The sequence below is a fragment of the Schistocerca piceifrons genome, chromosome 1 (assembly GCF_021461385.2).
Source record: "Schistocerca piceifrons isolate TAMUIC-IGC-003096 chromosome 1, iqSchPice1.1, whole genome shotgun sequence".
Taxonomy (NCBI): domain Eukaryota; kingdom Metazoa; phylum Arthropoda; class Insecta; order Orthoptera; family Acrididae; genus Schistocerca; species Schistocerca piceifrons.
The window spans coordinates 172,320,858-172,344,585 of NC_060138.1; the positions used below are offsets into that span (position 1 = coordinate 172,320,858).

At 42.3% G+C, this 23,728-nt stretch overlaps 1 protein-coding gene and 1 non-coding gene across 2 annotated transcripts in view; one reads left to right on the forward strand and one right to left on the reverse strand.

Moving 5' to 3' along the window:
- LOC124803348 (DNA polymerase theta) overlaps nucleotides 1-23,728 on the reverse strand; it is a 347,939-nt gene that overhangs the window by 284,957 nt on the left and 39,254 nt on the right. The window contains exon 4 of the mRNA XM_047264537.1: nucleotides 317-441. Coding sequence (XP_047120493.1) covers nucleotides 317-441 — 125 coding nt within the window. The remainder of the gene's footprint in view (nucleotides 1-316; nucleotides 442-23,728) is intronic.
- Trnat-ugu lies at nucleotides 11,042-11,116 on the forward strand. Its single transcript has one exon. It is a non-coding gene; the product is annotated as a tRNA-Thr (tRNA).

Sequence of the window (23,728 nt, forward strand, 5' to 3'; positions counted from 1 at the left end):
GTTACACCTTCAACGTTTTCTTCCTTGTTAAATACCAAAATCACATGTTTTGAGTTGTTTATTTTCTTTGTATTACATGCCAGATTCTGTATCATCATGAGATGATCCATGGATGAATACACAAGTAAATTAATAAATAAACAAATAACTCCTTTCTCCAAACAATTACCAGAATTTTAATTACTGACACAACCAGTCATAGGATGAATGAGTTGTTCTTGATAAAATTAATTTATGTATTTTTTAAGATTTAGATCAACTAATGAAAAAAATAACTATCTGTAAACTTTTCACAAGATATTAAAAAAGTACTGACCTGTTAATCAAGCTATTTGCCTTTTCTATGGTGCAGATGGCAATCTGTATTTTTTTAAAGCCTCCAAAAATTCGATGTGAGCCCATGAGTCCTTCCACTCTCACACCAGAGCTGCCCAGTAAGTCCTGCAAAATAATGAAAGTCTTACACAATACACTAGGTACATAAAACCAATGTTTGTTTAGACATAACAGCTGAAGTAACATACATATCAGCTGGGCGTGTCCATTGACTATTAGGGTGCCTTGGACTCTGTGAAAAACTGGATAGCTCAACAAAGAGTATAAAACATCTGTGGACTCACTATAAAAGTTATAAGTTGCTAAATTTTAGCCTCATTCTTTGAAAAAATAGGAGACAAAATTATGTCCTCTCCACTAAGTAATTGCATTGCCTGGTCATGTATACTTTCCACTTCACATCTGATCTGTAGTGACAGAAAATGCCCCTTAGAAACAAATGCTTCAGTGCTATTAAAAAATAGCCAGTTTCGAAGTTAACTATAGAGGCTAAACATATTCTTAACGTTAAAATGAACAACAACATACTTCTTAGTCAGCTGGTGGAATTAGTATAGTGATGTCTACCTACCACTATCAACTTCTACTTTAGTGGATTCTAATACCATTTGGCTAAGTGATTAATTTCTGCCTCACCTAAGAGCTGTTCCTCCCATTTTACTTCAAGTTGAGCTCCTGCCAATTCTTTTTATTTGCAGTACTGTACAACTGACAGAATTAGTAGTGATTATGAACCAAGTGTCATTTATTTTGTGTTTTAGTGTATTCAATAAAGTATTAATAAATGATTTTTGAATCCTACACTGGGGACTACAAAAACATAATACTTAATACATTAAGAATTTATGTGTCAGTATATCATAGTACAGCCATATCTGCTCAAGATGTGGACATAGTGGAATGAACAGCTACCAAAAAATCAACTAATTCAAACAATCCGTATGTTGTAAAGTAACCAAGATTAATTGACTGTGCCATAGGGGGTAATTGTCGGTACCATGACTCTTACGAATAAATTATTTCTTTTGTTATATAGTCCAGTGAAACTGTCAGAAAAAAAGCCTGTATCTTGCAAAAGGTGGGGTAGAAGATTTTATTTTTTTTAACTCGTTCATATTGTTGGAAAGGTTAGAAAACCAAGTTTTGCCAACAAAATTTCCCTTGGGAAAACTTTCTGCAGTCAAAAAACTTCGAAAATTTCGGACTTTTTTCAGTTTTTTTTTCAAAATATCTCAGTTTCATTTGCTCCTATCGCTTTGACGTCTATTTTCTTTTTTAAAGAGCACAAAATTCTCTACAAATTTGATTCTTACCATTTTTTTCTACTCCCAGTATCTAAGGCGCTACAGCGCGTCAAGAAATACTAATTTTCAAATTTCGAGCAAAGAATAGTTGGTGACAATTTCCACGATGTAAAGTTCCGTAGAAAAGATAAAGTTGTGACTCTCCTTTCTGTGTTCAATTCTGTGAAAGCTGGGAGCACTAAAATTACTCTTGTTGATCCTTTAACTCTTTTCCAAAGGATTTGTTTAATGAAACAAAGTGAAGAAGAGTTAAAAGCCTTTCCAAAATATGAACTTGCTCCTTACCCAATGTCCCTATTCTCAGAAAAAGGCATGCGAAAAGGAACAAAATCTGCATTCCACAATGCCTTCGTTCCGGTGGAAGATGTGAGGTCAGGTGGACCGAGTAAATTTTTTTTCATTGATGGAGGGTACCTTATCCACAAAGTGACTTGGACTCGAAATGTTTGCTTCAAGTCAATAGCCGAAAGCTATGTTCCTTACCTGCAACGTCATTTTGGATCTCAATTTGCTATTGTATTTGATGGGTATCCATGTGAGGGAGACAAATGTAGCACAAAGAGTGCTGAGAGGATTCGTAGGTCCAAACAACATTCTTCGGTTGACGTTGTGGTTGAATCAGAGATGGTGAACCAAGTCCCTCAGGACAAGTTCTTGTACAACGAACGAAACAAGATGCGTTTGATCACACTTCTTAAAATGGAATTTCTGGAGTGTAGCATTGAAGTGCACCAGGCGCAGGAAGATGCTGACGTTATAATTGTAACATCTGCCATTTCAAGAACCAAAGATTTTGGAAGTGTTGTCATTGTAAGAGAAGATGTTGACCTGCCTGTGCTCATGACCGGTTTGGGGCAAGGCATTGAAAACTTATTTTTCTTAAAGCCAGGAAGAGGAAATGCAGAAGAAAAGTGGTTTTCCACTGCATCTTACAAGTTTGACAGTGAATATATTCTGTTCACTCACGCCTTTAGCAGATGTGATACAACATCGGCTTTTTTTGGTCAAGGAAAAATTAAGTGCTCCAATATTGTTGCGAAAAACGGACACCTAACCTCAGCGCTTCGCACGTTCAATAAACCACATGCTACCCGTGAAGAAATAATAACTGCAGGAGAACAGGTTACTATCGCATTGTAAAGTGGAGGTGTCAGCAGCTCCCACACACTAGACCATTTGCGGTACCAGCTATTCGCCAAGTCTGCCACAAAAAGCAAACTGAATCTTGCACGGTTACCACCTACACAAGATGCTGCACAACATCATTCGTTGCGGACTTACCAACAAGTCCAAAGTTGGATGGGAAACTGGAAACCTTCTGAGAAATGGGGCTGGAATCACAGTGACCACGGTCCAATACCCGTTATAATGAGCCAGGATCCAGCACCTGAAGCACTTCTTCACATTGTTTCATGCTCATGCAAGCTGAACTGTGGCGGAGCGTGCTCCTGCAGAAAAGTGGGTTTGAAATGTTCTTCAATTTGCAAGAAATGTATTGGGGTCAACTGTGAAAACGTGCCAAAATTTTTGTATGAAGACAGTGAAGATGATGTTATGGAGGATGCTGAGGAAACCGCTGATGAAACCAACGAACTTGCTGAGGCTGACTCGCTGTTTAAAGAAGAGGTCAATCTGGGATCAGCTCTATGTACAGACCCTGAATCCGCAACTCAAGGTATTTCTGGTGACACTGAGGAACCTGGCCAATCAAAACGTTGGAAGTGATGCTCATATCTGTCTCAAGTGCGCGTAAGTGCAATATTACAAGTATTACACACCCAGAACTGTCAACATTTTTTAGTAACTGACAATGCATTTTAATTGTAATAAAGCTACTTATTTTTAATGTCAACTGTGTGGCTTTTATACACAAGAATAATTACCTACCTAATCAGGTTGCCTACTGCAGCTAATAATAGTTCAGTTTCCTGATACAATTTATTTTGTGTGTGTGTGTGTGTGTGTGTGTGTGTGTGTGTGTGTGTGTGTGTGTTTATGTCTCTTAATGATGCACTTTTATATTTATAGTTTTACAAATAGGGCTGAGATGGCCCATAGTGAACTTCAGGTAGTGATGTAAGAATCACAATAGTTGGGTGCCCAGCAATCCTCATGTTGCATACAGAGAAATTGAATACCTGAAAGTGAGGTGGTAAATTCCAACGTATAACATGATGTATAATGTATTTATACTACACAAACAGAAACTGAAAAAAATATTGTTCAAAAATTTGGTATCTTGCCACTATATTCAAAATTTGAAAACTTGTTATTTTTTCAGGCGCTGTAGCGCCTTAGATATTGGGAGTAGAAAAAAATGGCAAGAATCAAATTTGTAGAGAATTTTGTGCTCTTTAAAAAAGAAAATAGACGTTAAAGCGATAGGAGCAAATGAAACTGAGATATTTTGAAAAAACTGAAAAAAGTCCGAAATTTTCAAAGTTTTTTGACTGCAGAAAGTTTTCCCAAGTGAAATTTTATTGGCAAAACACGGTTTTCTAATCTTTCCAACCATATGAATGAGTTGAAAAAATAAACTCTTCTACCCCACCTTTTGCAAGGTATATCTACTATTTGACTGGACTAATATTACAAGTCACATTATTCATTTTTTTCTTAATTTAATACATTATTAGACATTTTCAGCATTTTTGCTCATTATCAGGTGTGGCTTTTTTTTATTGTGTGCACATGAAACCAAACGTTACTGAAATAATCTAACTCTAAAACAACTTGCAACCTATGTCTAACATAATCTTGACACAATCACTTCTTGTGGGGAAAAGGGCAAGAAAGTTATGTCTGTTGTTGTTGTTGTGGTGTTGAGCTACAGCTTGCTGATAGGCTGTGTTGAGCACATGATGACATTTTGGGATCAGCTAATTATTTAATCTACTCTCTACAAATCAAAGGTTTTACTTATGACTGCGCGGAGTGGCTGCGCCGTCTGAGGCACCCTATCACAGATTGCGCGGCCCCTCCTGCCAGAGGTTTGAGTCCTCCCTCGGACATGGGTGTGTGCTGTTGTTAGGATAAGTTAGTTTAAATAGTGTGTAAGTCTAGGGACCAATGACCTCAGCAGTTTGGTCCCTTAGAAATTTATACACATTTTACTTATGAATGAATTAAAAATATACACCAACACTGGTAGCAGAACACAATAAATAATTTAACCAAATTAATGCAAGAATGGAAAATCCTGGACAAATCAGAAAAAAAATCATGAGAGAGAAGCCCACCATTCATAATCTATAGTGGACAAAAGAGAACACAATTGGTATACCATGATTACTAGAGACAGCATACACTTCAATACAGGGCCATCCAGTGAAAAGCTGTTGTATTGTGGTAAAAGAATGTGAATAGATCATCCACATGACTAATTACTTGTCATGAAATAGGAGGTCATGGTAACAACTAGTGTAACAATCCACAGAAATCAAAATAATCTTCTCACAGCTTTTCATTTGAAATATCTGAGCCTTTCATTAATGGCCAGAATGTTGAAAGAGGACTTAAATATGTTTACAAACACACATAAATGTGTTTACACATAAGATAAAAATTCTTCAAGAACCTAAAGAAGCTAATGTGGCATAGAGCATTAAATTCTATATTAGGTTTCTTGAGATATGTTATACTGATACCTATTCACAAGAGCTGGTATCAATTTGTGGCATAATTACAAGCAGTGTGTATAATTTGACAGTCTAATGTCAAAGGTTTCTGCCATACAAGAAAGATACTACTTTTACAAAATAAAAGCTGTTGGTGATACTGTAATTACATTTGTCTATACTGTATACCTCCAACCAAAAGCCAGCTACATCTATTAAGGCATAGAAATCCCACAATCTTTGGTTACAGAACCATCACAAGTTCAATATTCAATTCTGGGGACTTCTTGCAAATTTGTATACCTTTACAAGTGTGTTCTCCAGCTGCTGCTTTGTGAGTAGATTTTTTATCTATCCAATTACATTATATTTTTGAAAGCTCCTACTGTTAGAAGAAATGTGTGTACTAGCAAATACATCATGTATAATTTATATGAGGTTTTACAATCAACTTCAACAGTCCCAAAATACAATAAATGCTTGTATGTAAAGAATGTGAGATTTGGTTTGGAATCTAACGATGAAGAAGTATATAAAACAGTTGCTATTGAACTCTGTGCTCTCATTCCAACAAGTACATCAACTCCACAAATTTGAAATAGGTTGTGTATGTAAAGTAAATATGGAGGCCCGACGAAAGTTGCTTAAGTGTCTTTGTGCAGTATTTATGAGTGCAGTGTCATGCCTTTTTCTTTTCTATCAGTTATGAAATACTGATTGGAAGTATATAACTTATGAGGCACAACCGACTCATCAATTTCTTAATACCATTTATTCAACCTGTGTCAGTTCCTCCCAAGTGATTATTTCTTTCAAGGGACAACATTTTTAAGATACGAATGAAATAGACATTTTACATAAATCTGAATATTACAAATTTTTGGAAAGAAAGAGCTGGTGATTCTTATAAATACTCATTTCGATTTATTACTGCAGATTTTTTCCTAATTCTCATTTTCTTAAATTATGAAAATTTGTAACCGTAATTCACCATTGATGGCATCGAGTGAAATAAACACAGTTTCATCAGAGCAATGTTTACATTGTTTGCAAGGTATTTTTGAAAGGTAAGAGCAATTCAACTTTAATAATGAGAACAAAATTAGCACATATACACTTTCCATTGATCTTTTTATGCAAGTGAGATGTTAGGCTGTGGAACGAGTTAAAGAATAAATAAATGTAAATTACATAAAAAATATAAGAAGGGAAGGAAAAGTGAATTTATAAAAACAATTGCACAGAAAGTAAAAACAGAAAGCTAGAAAATATGTATGTAAAGTAAAAAAATAGCCATCATATAATGACTAACAAATGTTGTACTATAATACATAACAAACAATAAATACATATTTATTTCATTGTTAAACAATGCGCTGTTACTATAGACCTTTGATGATATTTGGCAATGAATTAAATATTTTTAACATCTTCAACTTTTGTAGTCCTCGTCTTCCTCTGTTGCTTGTTATATTATGGTATATTCATAATTTTTAATTCTTGACTGACTACAACTAAAAGAAACACAATTTTCATGCCATACGAGTACGTGTTTCGCCTTTATTCTCTGCAAGGCATCTTCGGTGGCATGGAAAATGTACATATTTTTAATATTTAGGTTACATTTTGGGGCATTGTACCTATAGGTTATAAACAGTTCTGGTGGTTGGTTCAAATGGCTCTGAGCACTATGTGACTTAACATCTGAGGTCATCAGTCCCCTAGAACTTAGAACTACTTAAACCTAACCAACCTAAGGACATCACACACATCCATGCCTGAGGCAGCATTCGAACCTGCGACCGTAGCAGTCACGCGGTTCCGCCTTAATATTTTAAATTCTGCTTACAGGCTGCATGGACAATTTTTTACATATTATGTTTCTGTTCCACTTTTGGTGCTGTTCCTCTTCTTGTAATTGCCACTTGGGGTTTTTGTTTCTCACATTTCACAGCACTGGGAATAGAACACCTGTTTTGATGCAATGTTTCGGTTTGTGTTGCCGACTATCATATGTTATTGCCAACTTTCGGATCTATTTTTTGAGATATCTGTTTGTGTAGACATATGTGTATATGGATGTCAGAGTGTTTTTGTGTGAAATATTGTTTCTTTTGGTGTGCTTTTTTCTGTGTGTGTGTGTGTGTGTGTGTGTGTGTGTGTGTGTGTGTGTGTGTGTGTGTGTATGTGTGTGTGTGTGTGTGTGTGTGTGTGTGTGTGTTTGCACAGAAAACGTAGGGAGGGGGAGGGGCAGGGGGGAGAGTGGTGAGAGGGGGGAGAAGGGGGAGAGGGAGAGGGGGAGAGGGGGAGGGAGGGAGAGAGGGGGATAGGGGGACAGAGGGGAGGGGAGGGGAGGGGGACAGAGGGGAGGGGAGGAGAGGGGGGAGATCGGGGGAGAGGGGGCAGGGGGGGAGAGGGGGGAGAGGGGAGAGGGGGCAGGGGGCAGGGGGGCAGGGGGGGCAGGGGGCAGGGGGGCAGGGGGCAGGGGGGGCAGAGGGGGCAGAGGGGGGAGAGGGGGGAGAGGGGGCAGAGGGTGGAGAGGGTGGAGAGGGGGGAGAGGGGGAGAGGGGGAGAGGGGGAGAGGGGGGAGAGGGGGGAGAGTGGGGAGAGTGGGGAGAGTGGGGAGAGTGGGGAGAGTGGGGAGAGGGGGGAGGGTGAGAGGGGGGAGGGTGGGAGAGGGGGGAGAGGAGGGAGAGGGGGGAGAGGGGGGACAGGGGGGACAGGGGGAGAGGGAGGAGAGGGGCGAGAGGGGGAGAGGGGGAGAGGGGGGAGAGGAGGAGAGGGAGGAGAGGGAGGAGAGGAGGGAGAGGGGGGAGGGTGGGAGAGGGGGGAGAGGAGGGAGAGGGGGGAGAGGAGGGAGAGGGGGAGAGGGGGGACAGGGGGGACAGGGGGAGAGGGAGGAGAGGGGCGAGAGGGGGAGAGGGGGAGAGGGGGGAGAGGAGGAGAGGGAGGAGAGGGAGGAGAGGGGGGTGAGCGGGGGAAAGGGGGGTGAGCGGGGGAAAGGGGGGTGAGCGGGGGAGAGGGGGGAGAGCGGGAGGGCGGGGAGGGGGGAGGGGGAGAGGTGGGAGAGGGGGGGAGAGGGGGGGGAGAGGGAGAGGGGGAGAGGGGACTATTCCTGCTTGAGCAAGAGGGATTGTTTTTAGCTTACCATTTCTTTCATTAAGTGTAGTAGGAAGTCTGTTCTGATGTGTGTTTGCTCATTTATCACGTTCGTTTTCAGCAATGGTGTTTTAAATGTTCTGCAAATGTGGAATGGTTTGTTTCATACTTCCAGTACCTGATATGTTCTTCAAACCATGTTTTAAAATTCCTGCACATCATGCCTAAATATATCGCATCACAACTTTGACATTCAAGTTTATATAATCCCGATGCCTGGACTTTATCTATCTTGGTAGCTCGTTGGCTTAGGTGCAATTGGAGGGTTTGTCCAGTCTTATATGCTATTTAGAAGCCCTGTCTCTTCAGTATGTTTGCCACTCTGTGATTTAATTTGTGTGTGTAAGTCATAGTGTACCATCTACTTCTTTTCTGTGTGATGATGTCATTGTGTGTGTTTGTTGAGTGTGTTTGTGAGTTTGCAGCCTGTGAGTTATCTTGAATTCTGGAAGTGTTGTGTTTGTGTTTTTATTTTTTGACTGAGTCTGTGTAGTACATGTGTGCCATACCCAATGTTTCTAGCTATTTGTATGATTGTACTCATTTCTGCTTCACAGTTTCTCTTGTTGTGTGAGATCCTGTTTACTCTATATAACATATGTCTTAGTACTGCAAGCTTCTGGTTGTGGGGATGATTAGATGCGGAATGTTTAATTGTATTATCTTGACATAACAATAATAAAAGTAAATGGCAAACATACATTTAACATTTTCAGAAAACAAACACCCACATACACAATACTATATTCCACATCCAAACATAATCTCTGCACATAATTCGGACAACCTCTTCCTGTAGAAACAGAATTTTCCTTAATGTTGGTTGATTTTCCTTCAAAAAATAAATCCATAGAACATAAGAGTGTGAAAAAACCCAAAGTAAGTGCATTTCGTGACACTCATGGCAAAATTAGCTGTGGGCAGCCTTTTTATGGTCTGGAGGACATGGTGTTCCCAGTTAACCATGCTATCTAAGTGAAGGCCCAAGAATTTGGAATACAGCTTTAGTTGTGAACATGCCATTTCGAATATCAAACTTTGTTTCACTGATGATAACAAAGTTTTGAAGGTGCCTCACAATAATGCCATAAAGTATTTTCTCAAGGACTTTCGCAAATCTGATCAATAGAAAGTGGCACAATAATTTGTGATTTGTGCTGTGTCTCCCTTTTTGTCAAGATGCTTCACTGTAACACAGTTAACTGTGTCTGGAAAACACCCACATTCTCAGAAGGATTAAATATGTGAGCCACAACTTTGCATTATTGATCTGAGTGGCTCCTAGAAGTTTACATGGAATATTACCAGCACCTGATGATCTTTTGATTTTTAAAGAGGTAAAGGTTTCCTTTACTTCATTTCTAGTTATGAAGGATTCACTTATGTCACTTACCGGGTTAGGGAAATTGTGTTTTAATATTTCCATGGCAATTTCTAAGGATCCACTGCAGCCTATTTTCTCAGAAGCACTTTAAAAATGGTCACTGAGGATTTTTGCAATTATCTCTTGGTTTCTTATATGTTTATCATCAATGATTAAAACAATGTTTTGGTTTTACTGGTATTGTTTGTACCTGTCTCATTTCTTAATATGTTCCAGACTATTTTGATTTTATTGGTCAATTTTGGAGATAAAATATGAACTTTTCATAGTTTGATTACTTTGCTTAATATTATGTAGTACTTTTATAATGGTTTATTTGAGCAGGGCTACATGAATTTTTATGCAACACAGAGTTCACATTTTTGTTAGAAGGATACACTTATCTACTTTGTGACCCAAGGCTTTTTTGGTTTCATTGAGTTCCTGCAAACTCTTTTTGGAGAGGCACTTTCAAACATTGCTGAGATTTCATTGTTAAACAGATTGTATATGGGATTGACATTGTTTCACAATATGTTTGACTCCAATTTACATCTTGGAGGCATTATTAACCCTATTGATCTATGAAAATGAAAATCCAAATCTTCATTGCTCTATGGAATACGTCTGTCACAGCTGTATGAGTCAACACTGTATGTGCCCTACATATTTGACATTTATTACACTCTTATGCACCACATAAATTGTCTGCTCACATAAGTCAGTGTACTTTTGGCTGAAACAGCAGCTTTGGCAATCCTTTAGATTTATTGTCCTGTCAGGCATTACTTAAGCCTTCCATAAAATTATGGAATGTATAGGCCTACATAGTTGATGTCATATTTAACTAAAAAATATGACCAAGAGTATATTAAGAAGTAGTCCCGGTCGGGGCACACATTTTCAACATGTCCTCAATGAAGTATATCAACGCCTGCTTGCAGCTAGGGTGTCCATTTAATTATCATTTCATTTCTAGCAAAGCTGCATGGTCATCCATGGTAACTGTTCTTTCGGGAACAGATACTACCGTCATATATAGTTAAAAATATGGCTTCCCGGCCATTGACCTTCTTGTGCGAACGCACACACTATGCCCGAACTTGTACGGGACTTGGTAGATTAATCTGCCACGAGTAATGAGTATGATGGGCAAACATCTATTAGGCGCACTACGAATGTAGTGGTGTGGACATGTTGGGAATGTGAATCTCACGGGTAGCGTGCAAGGGATAAGTCCTTGCAGACGCACTATCCTCCGTGCTCGCGGTGGCTCAGATGGATAGAGTGTCTGCCATGTAAGCAGGAGATCCCGGGTTCGAGTCCCGGTCGGGGCACACATTTTCAACATGTCCTCAATGAAGTATATCAACGCCTGCTTGCAGCTAGGGTGTCCATTTAATTACCATTTCAAAATTACAAATCTTCAAATGCAATTGAAAAGTAATAAAAACACAGCAAAACATTAATACACATACAGAAAAATGCAAAAATTATTAATGTGTCATATCTCCAACCATATAAAAAAATAGTGGTGGAAAGAATTAAAACAGCATAGCTAATAACTGTGGCTGGTCGATTTCTGTAACAAAAAGGATGAGCCATCCACTCTGCGAAACATTAAAACTTTCAGCCTAAATGCTTAGGCTGGATTCCAGACAGTTCACAAAACTCTGGAAACTTCACTGCACTCGCCCTTGTCGTCAGAGAGCACATCCTCACCATAACTTGCTTCTGCCCCCTGATCAAAATATAAAAGGCACTCAAGTAAATGTGGCATTTAGTAATTTGCATGCCATACGCATCAGTCTGGAGTGTCCTCTTGCTGGAGTAAAAAGCCATGTGTAAGTGGCAGTGCACAATTTGTAAGTGGGTCAAGACCACATCATACCATATGTGTAACCAGTCCAAGGAACATCACAGCTGGATAACTGGCGTCACCAACTGCAACTTATTATAAATCACTATCAATCACTCCACCTCCCACAATTGCATGGACCTCTCACTCACGACTGAAATGCCAGAATGACACATTGTGTAACATTATGTTCCTTGTAGGCCAGACTTGTCTGCATGTTCATTTCTCCAGATTGCCACGTGGCCTGGTACCCAACAGAATAACACCTGTTTCCCCTTGCCACTGCAGAATCTACATCTGATTGTATTTTAACTGGACCATTTTCTATTGTGGGTACATGTGCTGCAACAATTTTAGAGTGCTAAGAGGGAACTGGAGAAAGTGAGAAACTGTTTGTCCTGAAGATGCCTCATTTGCCTCAGTGCCTTCAGGATTATGTGGGGCTCTGCAGAAAATGCAGTATAGACATGGGGAACACAAATTCTGAAGACACAGTCAGGGAATATTATTTAGTAGCCAAGAGAGTCCCCTTGTTTGGAGCCATCAGTGTACACAACTTTAAACCTGCGATGTGAGTCTAAAATGTTAAAAAAAAAACTGAGACATAAATGTAAAATTTAGATCACAATATTTCTTAAAATTCATCAAGTCTAAAATAATACAGAGCATCTGCAGGAGTCAAAGTAGAGGTCTGCTCCAACCTTGGTGTAAACTGTTAAAAAGCAGTCACAGTCATTCACACGAATCCCACAGGTCTTAGTCAGTTGGTGTTGAGTGTGAAAGAGCCTTTCCATGGTGACTAAGCAAAAATGTGGTACGCAGGAGTTTAAGGCACGGATAGTGTTTCATAAGCCCTGTTGCACCATAAGGAAACATCGACTGGTGTGAAGAGGTGGCTCATTAGCCTCAGCACAAAGACTTTGGATGGAACTGGTTCAAAAGGCTTCAGGGACTGATTGAATTCCTTCTTGATGCACCACATCCAACATTTTTCAATAAAAGGGTCAGGTAAACCCATAAGCACGCATAATCAAGCCGAGATCACAAAGCCCTGCAAATCAGGAACAAATATATTCAGTCTGCTCTCCATGAATTATGACTAAGACATTTTAAAATACTGAATGCTTGCCGTGACCATCCTTTTGGGTCCGTAAGGTGTGGCAACCACATAAGTTTGCAGAGAAATGTGAGACCCAGTAATTTCACAGCATCTTAAAAGTTAAGAACAGTGTCCTCTACTCCCAACTCCTGAAAGTTCAAAACAGAACATGAAAAGTTAAAAAGAGCATACACAGACTTCTCAATTGAGTATTTAAAACCCCTATTCACTAACACAGCTTCTTGGGATGTAAGTCGCACTACATGGTTCAGGCTGAAAAGACAGTCACTGATGATCGCACTGGAATGTTCTTACAATGATGATGTCCTTGAGGCTGAACGAAGTCCATGGGCCGTGGTTAGTGGTGAGCAATAGGGAGTTCGAGGATGGGCGAAGTTCATGAGGCTGTGGGTGGCGGTGGATGGTAGGGTACTCAAGGCTTGACGTTACAGTGAAATGCTCCTCATGCTCGATGATGTGAACTCCAACTTACGAGCTGCTAGACGTGGTCAACATTAGCTCCAAGCGTGAACTAGGTAACATTAGACATTCTGAGACCACTTTACTCACAGAAGCGAGGTAGTGCTGTGGTGGCAGCACTGTTTGTAGTAATGCGTACACCTCTGTCCACGAGGCTGTCGCCACGTGATATCTATCTACATCTACTTCTATACTCCGTGAGCCACCTTACGGTGTGTGGCGGAGGGTACTTATTGTACCACTATCTGATCCCCCCTTCCCTGTTCCATTCACGAATTGTGCGTGGGAAGAACGACTGCTTGTAAGTCTCCGTATTTGCTCTAATTTCTCGGATCTTTTCGTTGTGATCATTACGCGAGATATATGTGGGCGGTAGTAATATGTTGCCCATCTCTTCCCGGAATGTGCTCTCTCGTAATTTCGATAATAAACCTCTCCGTATTGCGTAACGCCTTTCTTGAAGTGTCCGCCACTGGAGCTTGTTCAGCATCTCCGTAACGCTCTCGCGCTGACTAAATGTCCCCATGACGAATCGCGCTGCTTTTCGCTGGATCATGTCTATCTCTTCTATTAATCGAACCTGGTAAGGGTCCCATACTGATGAGCAATACTCAAGAATCGGACGAACAAGCGTTTTGTAAGCTACTTCTTTCGTCGATGAGTCACATTTTCTTAGAATTCTTCCTATGAATCTCAACCTGGCGCCTGCTTTTCCCACTATTTGTTTTATGTGATCATTCCACTTCAAATCGCTCCGGATAGTAACTCCTAAGTATTTTACGGTCGTTACCGCTTCCAATGATTTACCACCTATGGCATAATCGTACTGGAATGGATTTCTGCCCCTATGTATGCGCATTATATTACATTTATCTACGTTTAGGGAAAGCTGCCAGCTGTCGCACCATGCATTAATCCTCTGCAGGTCTTCCTGGAGTACGTACGAGTCTTCTGATGTTGCTACTTTCTTGTAGACAACCGTGTCATCTGCAAATAGCCTCACGGAGCTACTGATGTTGTCAACTAAGTCATTTATGTATATTGTAAACAATAAAGGTCCTATCACGCTTCCTTGCGGTACTCCCGAAATTACCTCTACATCTGCAGATTTTGAACCGTTAAGAATGACATGTTGTGTTCTTTCTTCTAGGAAATCCTGAATCCAATCACAAACCTGGTCCGATATTCCGTAAGCTCGTATTTTTTTCACTAAACGTAAGTGCGGAACCGTATCAAATGCCTTCCTGAAGTCCAGGAATACGGCATCAATCTGCTCGCCAGTGTCTACGGCACTGTGAATTTCTTGGGCAAATAGGGCGAGCTGAGTTTCACATGATCTCTGTTTGCGGAATCCATGTTGGTTATGATGAAGGAGATTTGTATTATCTAAGAACGTCATAATACGAGAACACAAAACATGTTCCATTATTCTACAACAGATTGACGTAAGCGAAATAGGCCTATAATTATTCGCATCTGATTTATGACCCTTCTTGAAAATGGGAACGACCTGCGCTTTCTTCCAGTCGCTAGGTACTTTACGTTCTTCCAGCGATCTACGATAAATTGCTGATAGAAAGGGGGCAAGTTCTTTAGCATAATCACTGTAGAATCTTAAGGGTATCTCGTCTGGTCCGGATGCTTTTCCGCTACTAAGTGATAGCAGTTGTTTTTCAATTCCGATATCGTTTATTTCAATGTTTTCCATTTTGGCGTCCGTGCGACGGCTGAAGTCAGGGACCGTGTTACGATTTTCCGCAGTGAAACAGTTTCGGAACACTGAATTCAGTATTTCTGCCTTTCTTCGGTCGTCCTCTGTTTCGGTGCCATCGTGGTCAACGAGTGACTGAATAGGGGATTTAGATCCGCTTACCGATTTTACATATGACCAAAACTTTTTAGGGTTCTTGTTTAGATTGTTTGCCAATGTTTTATGTTCGAATTCGTTGAATGCTTCTCTCATTGCTCTCTTTACGCTCTTTTTCGCTTCGTTCAGCTTTTCCTTATCAGCTATGATTCGACTACTCTTAAACCTATGATGAAGCTTTCTTTGTTTCCGTAGTACCTTTCGTACATGATTGTTATACCACGGTGGATCTTTCCCCTCGCTTTGGACCTTAGTCAGTACGAACTTATCTAAGGCGTACTGGACGATGTTTCTGAATTTTTTCCATTTTTGTTCCACATCCTCTTCCTCAGAAATGAACGTTTGATGGTGGTCACTCAGATATTCTGCGATTTGTGCCCTATCACTCTTGTTAAGCAAATATATTTTCCTTCCTTTCTTGGCATTTCTTATTACACTTGTAGTCATTGATGCAACCACTGACTTATGATCACTGATACCCTCTTCTACATTCACGGAGTCGAAAAGTTCCGGTCTATTTGTTGCTATGAGGTCTAAAACGTTAGCTTCACGAGTTGGTTCTCTAACTATCTGCTCGAAGTAATTCTCGGACAAGGCAGTCAGGATAATGTCACAAGAGTCTCTGTCCCTGGCTCCAGTTCTGATTGTGTGACTATCCCATTCTATACCTGGTAGATTGAAGTCTCCCCCTATTACAATAGTATGATCACGAAACTTCTTCACGACGTTCTGCAGGTTCTCTCTGAGGCGCTCAACTACTACGGTTGCTGATGCAGGTGGTCTATAGAAGCATCCGACTATCATATCTGACCCACCTTTGATACTTAACTTAACCCAGATTATTTCACATTCGCATTCGCTAATAACTTCACTGGATATTATTGAATTCTTTACTGCTATAAATACTCCTCCACCATTGGCGTTTATCCTATCCTTGCGGTATATATTCCATTCTGTGTCTAGGATTTCGTTACTGTTCACTTCCGGTTTTAACCAACTTTCCGTTCCTAATACTATATGCGCACTATTTCCTTCAATAAGAGATACTAATTCAGGAACCTTGCCCTGGATACTCCTGCAGTTTACCAATATTACGTTGACTTTTCCTGTTTTTGGTCTCTGAGGACGGACGTTCTTTATCAACGATGATAATGTCCTCTCTGGTAAGCCGTCAGGTATTTTATCGTTTCGCCCAAGGGGGGGGTCCCTCTAACCTAAAAAACCCCCGTGTGCATGCCACACGTACTCTGCTACCCTAGTAGCTGCTTCCGGTGTGTAGTGCACGCCTGACCTGTCTAGGGGGTCCCTACAGTTCTCCACCCAATAACGGAGGTCGATGAATTTGCAACCATTATAGTCGCAGAGTCGTCTGAGCCTCTGGTTTAGACCCTCCACACGGCTCCAAACCAGAGGACCGCGATCGACTCTGGGCACTATGCTGCAGATATTAAGCTCAGCTTGCACTCCGCGTGCGATGCTGGTTGTCTTCACCAAATCAGCCAGCCGCCGGAAGGAACCAAGGATGGCCTCAGAACCCAAGCGGCAGGCGTCATTCGTTCCGACATGTGCTACTATCTGCAGCCGGTCACACCCAGTGCGTTCAATAGCTGCCGGAAGGGCCTCCTCCACATTACGGACGAGACCCCCCGGCAAGCACACCAAGTGCACACTGGCATTCTTCCCCGACCTACCCGCTATTTTCCTAAGGGGCTCCATAACCCGCCTAACGTTGGAGCTCCCTATAACTAATAGGCCCGCCCTCTGTGACTGTCGGGACCTTGCCGGAGAATCGGCCACTGGCCCAACAGGCGAGGCTTCCTGTGGTGGCTCGGAAACGATGTCATCACCACTAGGAAGCACCCCGTACCTGTTGGAAAGGGGTAAGGCAGCTGCCACGCGGCCAGATCCCACCTTCGCCTTTCGGCCAGGCACGCGCGAGCCCACCACTGTCCGCCATTCACCCTGGAGTGATGGCTGACCGGTAAGATGCTCACTGCCGGAAGATGCAGCGACATCAGGGGTTCCATGCGATTCCAAGGCCACCGAAGTAGGCATAGGTCTCACCACAGTTGCCCCACCGCCACTACGAGCCGACGCCTGCGCCTCGAGCTCGATGAGCCTAACAGACAAAGCCTCCACCTGCCCCCGAAGAGCAGCCAATTCTCCTTGCGTCCGCTCACAACAACCACAGTCCCTACACATGACTATGTTTACCCTACAAGCGAACGGTGTACTCGCCTTATTAGCAGCAGGAAATCGAAGTGCTCTCTCACTGACGGTCTAACCGACACTGAGCTGTTCTAACCAAACAAACAAAAGCCTGTACGATACGAGGGTCGATAGCAACGGCGATACTGTACACTACACTGTTATTAAAATAAACGGTTGTGTCTAGTAGGCACTCAAACACACAAGAAATTACAAAAATAAAATAGTAACTACCCAGATAACTGAAAATAAGTTGTACCTGTTTGAAGCTCGTAAAAATGTGTAACAAGCGAACGGTGTACTCGCCTTATTAGCAGCAAGAAATCGAAGTGCTCTCTCACTGACGGTCTAACCGACACTGAGCTGTTCTAACCAAACAAACAAAAGCCTGTACGATACGAGGGTCAGTAGCAACGGCGATACTGTACACTACACTGTTATTAAAATAAAAGGTTGTGTCTAGTAGGCACTCAAACACGCAAGAAATTACAAAAATAAAATAGTAACTACCCAGATAACTGAAAATAAGTTGTACCAGTTTGATGCTCGTAAAAATGTGTAACAAGCGAACGGTGTACTCGCCTTATTAGCAGCAGGAAATCGAAGTGAAGGCTGCTGGATATTCAGCTGAAAAAAACCTGGCATGTTTGTGTGGTTGTCGTACTGTTTCATTGCTGTCTCCAAAAGTAGCGTCACTAGTGGGCAGGAGCTTCTGTGACCACAGCACAACTGTATGGTTTGTGGCTGTCTCACAGGGTGGTAGCCTTGGGACACAGTAGAGTAGTTGCAACTCATGAGTTACTGTGCAAGATGTGAGGAGAAACAAAATAAAAGAAGTCATTAACAAACAAAGAACACTGGACATGACATTTAACTAACAATGTGATACTATTAACAACAATGGCAAAGATAATGCAGATCCAGCTCCCACACGGAGAAGCAGCAGTTTTATTCTTCAGCAGTGATGGAACCGAAGTCCTGAACAGCCATCTCAGCATGTTCTCTGTAATGCTGGGAAGATGAATTCTAGCTGGCAGTGATGGTAACTGTGGCAATATATGCCACCATAGTCAGAGAAACATCACGTGTTGGTCTAGAGACTTCCACGGGGTGCCTTCCTTCTTTCCTCAAAATCTCCCCCGATGATTTCCCAAATGACTCTCCACTTTGTGGAGTGATTTATGGTGGTCAGGAACTGTTGCCCCAATCTCTACATGGTTTCTCTAATAATTCAGCAACATTTTGCCCTAGTCGCAAAAAGATTAAAGATTGTGAGGTTCCCTGTCGCTGGCCGGCACTTGAACCTTTGCAGAGCCAAGCCCACCTTGTCATGATTACAGGACAGCATTCGTCATTCCACCAAGGAACAGGGTGCCTTTTCAGCTGGTCTAAAGATTGTGGAATGGATGCTTCCATGGCACGGTGGATCACTTTGATAATAAGATCCACCCATTCCTGAATATTATCATGGTGTTCAAAAATAGCAAGTTGGCTGTAAAATGTCGAGTCTGCAATAATGAGCACTCATTGTGACAAATTTCTTTTGGGCACCATTCCGAGTGGCAGGTGAACCCAGATAGGAAAATGATCACTTAAGCTATCGATCACTTCCCTTCGAGCAGTCTGTGCAAGAACTGGAGACGATACCGAGACATTGATAGCAGTGAATGACCCCGTTGCAGAGCAGACGTGCATGCTCCACCCCATGTTCAACAAACTCACACATGAGAATTTGAGAGGGCTCTCAACCACTCAACCCTTGGGAAAGGTGGTTGAATAGGCCCATGCGCTTTTTGTGTGTTAAAATAACCACAAGATGGGAAGGTGTTGGTGAAGTGAGTAAACAGATAACAGGCAGCCTCTTCATCTGGCATCTAAGCACAAAAAGTGTGCTATTGACCACTATAAATATCCTCCGAGTTTAGCACAGTTATTCACAGTCTGCCAGGACCCTGTGCAACATCGGGCTCGGCCAGCAGCCAATGACGGCCTGCACAGACCTCACCACCTGACCAGTTCATGGTTCTGAGACTCTACCTGTAGACTTAGAATGACACAACCAAAGAGCCGTCCCCAAGCTCCATGGTAACAGCCGAACTCCTACCTCAGAGGGCAGTGGTTTAAAACCAGGGTGGTACTGCCACCATTCTTCCACACCAGGGTGAGCTTGTAACTCAGTAGTGATGGACACCTTAGATAGTTCAGTGGACAATCATATCACTGGCACTGCTCACTCAGAGCCACATAGTGCTAACTCAGGCACACCCTGCTGAGTAGCGTGAACAGTGCCAGCAAAGAAGGATGGGGATGTCAAACGGTTATACTGCTGCCACAGTCCTTCCAACAACATTGCCACCAGTAGACCACACACCTGCAGAGTGCGTGTCCAGAGTGTTACAACGCTCCAACATTGTAGCTCGAGACTAAATAAAAGATGTTATATCTTGCAGCCGAGTTTTCCTCATTACCCCTGGCCAACATCACTCCCTCCACCACATTTCATTCCATCACCTACACACCAAGTCAGCCTCACTCATCCAGGGTCACTATAGAGTGGTGTCAGAAGTATTTTGGTATCAGTGGACACGGCTGGCAGTGGTGCCAGCGCAGTCCACCACCACACAGTACAGCTTTACAACCACAGCTTTGCAACCACAGCACACGGTTCCGTCAAACAGTGGGGTGAGTGAGCAGTCTATTAGATTTTGTGGTTGGTTTGGGGTATAAAGGGACCAAACTATAGTGTCATCAGTCTCTTTTTTCCTGACGCAAGCTAGGCTCAAGATGCAAAAAACCCAACGTATGTTTAAACCCAAAGTATGTTTAAACCCAAAGTATGTTTGAGAAAGTAGAAGGGCAAAAAGGAATGAGGAACCACATCTAAAAAAATGAATGGAACGAACAAAAAAAACCGGGAAAACACACTTCACAAGGAAATGTAGAAGGTATTAAAATCATAGAGCAGATGGTCTGGGCTGGGATGAGCCAGCCACTCTGCAACACTTTAAAATGTCCACCCCAAAGAGACAAGGCAAGATGAACACATGTAGAGAATAGATGACCACCAAGACAAACAAATGCAAAGAAAGCGTGACAGAGTTAAATTGGAGGGAAGGTGGTAGCCTCTGAGAGAAGGCTAAAGACCCGCCCTTAGATGGTATGATAAAAAAAACCTCGCGAATAAAATGTAAAACTAAGCTGTTGAGGCGATGTCGCCCAACACTGAAAGGAGGGCGCTGGGAAGATTAAAAGCCCACCGCAGAGCAGCTAAAAGTGGGCAGTGCAGCAAGATGTGAATGACAGTCATATGGGAGCCACAGTGCCGCTGAGGTGGGTCCTCACAACGGAGAAGGTAGCCATGTGTTAGCCACGTATGGCCAATGCGGAGCCGGCAAAGAACCACAGAGTCCCTGCAAGAGGCCTGTATGGAGGTCTTCCACACATTCATAGTCTCCTTAATGGTACACAGAGTGTTGTGCGTACTCAGATTATGCCATTTCGTCTCCCAAAGCTGAAAAACCTAGTGGCACAATAATGATCACAGGTCAGTTACAGGGATGCCGATCTCCACAGAAATGGTTTCCGCGTAGCCCGTTTGGCCAGTCTGTCAGCAAGTTCATTTCCTGGGATTCCAATGCGGCCTGGGGGTCCACACAAACACCACAGAATGACTAGACCATTCCAGGCCATAGATGGACTCCTGGATGGTCGCTACCAAAGGATGGCAGGGGTAGCACTGGTCGACAACTTGTAGTATGCTCAAGGAGTCAGTACAGAGAAGAAACGACTCGCCAGGGCATGAGCGGATGCACTCAAGAGCATGAGAAATGGCTGCCAGCTCGGCAGTGAAAATACTGCAGCCATCTGGCAAGGAGTGCTGTTCAAAATGTCCTCCATGAACATATGCAAAGCCAATGTGACCATCAGCCATCGAGCAGTCAGTGTAAACCACTTCATGGTCCTCATACATGTCAAGAATCGAGAGGAGTTAACAGCAGAGAGCCGCGGCGTTAACTGAGTCCTTAGGACCATGTGAAAGGTCCAGACAAAGCTTCGGCCAAGGTGTACACCGTGGATGTGCACATGAATGGACCTCCAGTAAAGGTGGTAAAGGCAAGGACTCCACTTCAGACAGAAGAGATGGGACGTGAACCGCAATCGTAAGCCCTGATCTCGGACTCCAATGTGGGAGATGAACTGCCATGGATGGGAAAAGGAGACGGTAATTTGAACGCTCAGGAAAACTACGAATGTGCGCGACGTGACTGGCGAGCAGCTGTGCATGCCTAACCTTCAATGGAGGGACTCAGGCCTCCACCAGGACACTGATCACCAGACTGATCCTAAAAGCTCCAGTTTCCAGTCAAATGCAACAGTGGTGCACTTGGTCGAGTAAATTCTACGCTGAGGGCACTGACGAACCATAAACCAGACTCCCCTAGTCAAGGCGGGATTGAACAAGGGCTCTGAAGAGCTGCAGCAGCGTAGAGCGATCTGGACCCCAGTTGGTGTTGCTCAGGCAGCGGAGGGCATTGAAGTGCTGCCAGCACTTCTGCTTCAGCTGACAAAGATGAGGAAGCCACATCAATCAGTCCTAATAATGAATCTATCTTTTTCATCACCCAAGGGATGACAATGACACCCTGAGTAGAGAGGTACATCTGGATTTCTACCTCGGTCAGAACATTGAGCAGCTTAGTGTAAACAACACCATGGGAATAATTCAGAGTTCTATGGGCCTCAACACAAACAGGATAGCCATGGAGAGTGAAGCAGCAAACAGTTGTTGTTGTGAGAATCAGAAGTAGTCTCCAAAAGCAAAGTGCCATTGCGTAAAAAAAAAAAAAAAAAAAGAGCAGGATTTTACAGGGCTGGCAGATATGGGCAACATATAAAATTATCTGAACTTATTGAAACAACTACTTTTGCTAAAGAAAGGGCCAGAAACCACTATTCTTCTCAATTTGTTGTCGATTTGCAGTTGCCAGTAACTGTCAGACATGTATGACAAATTTTGGGGCAGGAAAAAATGTAGAATTAAAGATATGAGACTGCAGAAAGCTGCTCTAACACCCAAACATAAACAGGCTGGAGTTTGCTGAAGAACATATGTCTTGGACTTCAGAATGGGATAAAGTAGTCTTCTGTGTTTAGAAGAAGTTTAATTTAAATGGGCCAAATGGATTTCAGTATACTGACATGATCTGAGAACAGAGCAGCAGGTAAGAATGAGCAGAAATTTTGATGGTGGAAGAGTTATGATTTTGGCAGCCTTCTGTGCTAAAGCTAAATCACACATTGCTTGGCTGAACACTAGAATAAACTCTCACATGTACACTGAGATGCAAGAGACAGTATTGATTAGAATGTGTGGGGATCAAAGGGATGAAAGTCCAATGTTCACAAGAAAATGCATCTGTGCATGTTTCCGTTACAAACAAAAGTGAATCCCATAGAAAACCTTTGGAAAATACTTGCAAGGCACGTTTATCAGAATGGAAGGCAGCTTCAGGCCATATGTGAGCTGAAAAGAGTGAGACAAGAAGAGCAGGTGACAATTTCACTGCAAGAACTAGAAGCCCAAAGAGAATGAATGCCTAAGAGAATTTTTGGGGTAATTGAGAAGAATGGAGGTTGGACAACGTACTAAAAATTCAATAATACAAAAGGACAATGGGTGCCTCTATACCCATTTCCACCCAGGAAATGCAGATACCTTACTTTGTTACTTGTGTTATGAAAGAAACCATGTTATTTCTTTATGACTGTTTGCATCTTATATGTACCTTCTACTTTCATGATAAATACGATATGGTAGGCTTCAGACATTGTATCATCACTTTTGTACGAGACCTGCTTTTATACTCATTTCCACCAATCACTGCATGTATGTTAAGTCTTCTGTTCAAGACTGGTCACGGATTTAGACCCAGAGTTCGGGTCTTCCCAAAGAGGGGAGGTATCTTATGCCGTCATTAATTTTGGTTATCACAAGAATGGAAGCAGATCCATTGCACCCATATATGAGGCAAGCAGGCAGGCAAGGAGGGACTGATATGTAATTTCACAAATGAGCCTGTTTGTGCACTACAGGGTGCACAGGCTGAGCTGCACAATTGTCATAACACTGCAGAAAGACCACGCAACTATATTCTGGCCTGCAGAGTATTTCCACACCACTGAGACACACAGGCATTGATCTGTATGCATCTGAAATCAATGTATCAGCCCAACAAGTGTGTTATTAATCACTATAAATACCCTCTGATTCTAGCACAGTTGCGCACATTCTGGCAGCACCTGCAATGTCGAGTTCATGCAAGTCTCCATCAAATTATGGGTCAGACAGCACCCAATGCCGGTCTGGGCAGCCATCTCTACCAAACTAGCTCACAGTTATAAGTCCATGCCTGTGGATTTAAATCAACATAATAAAT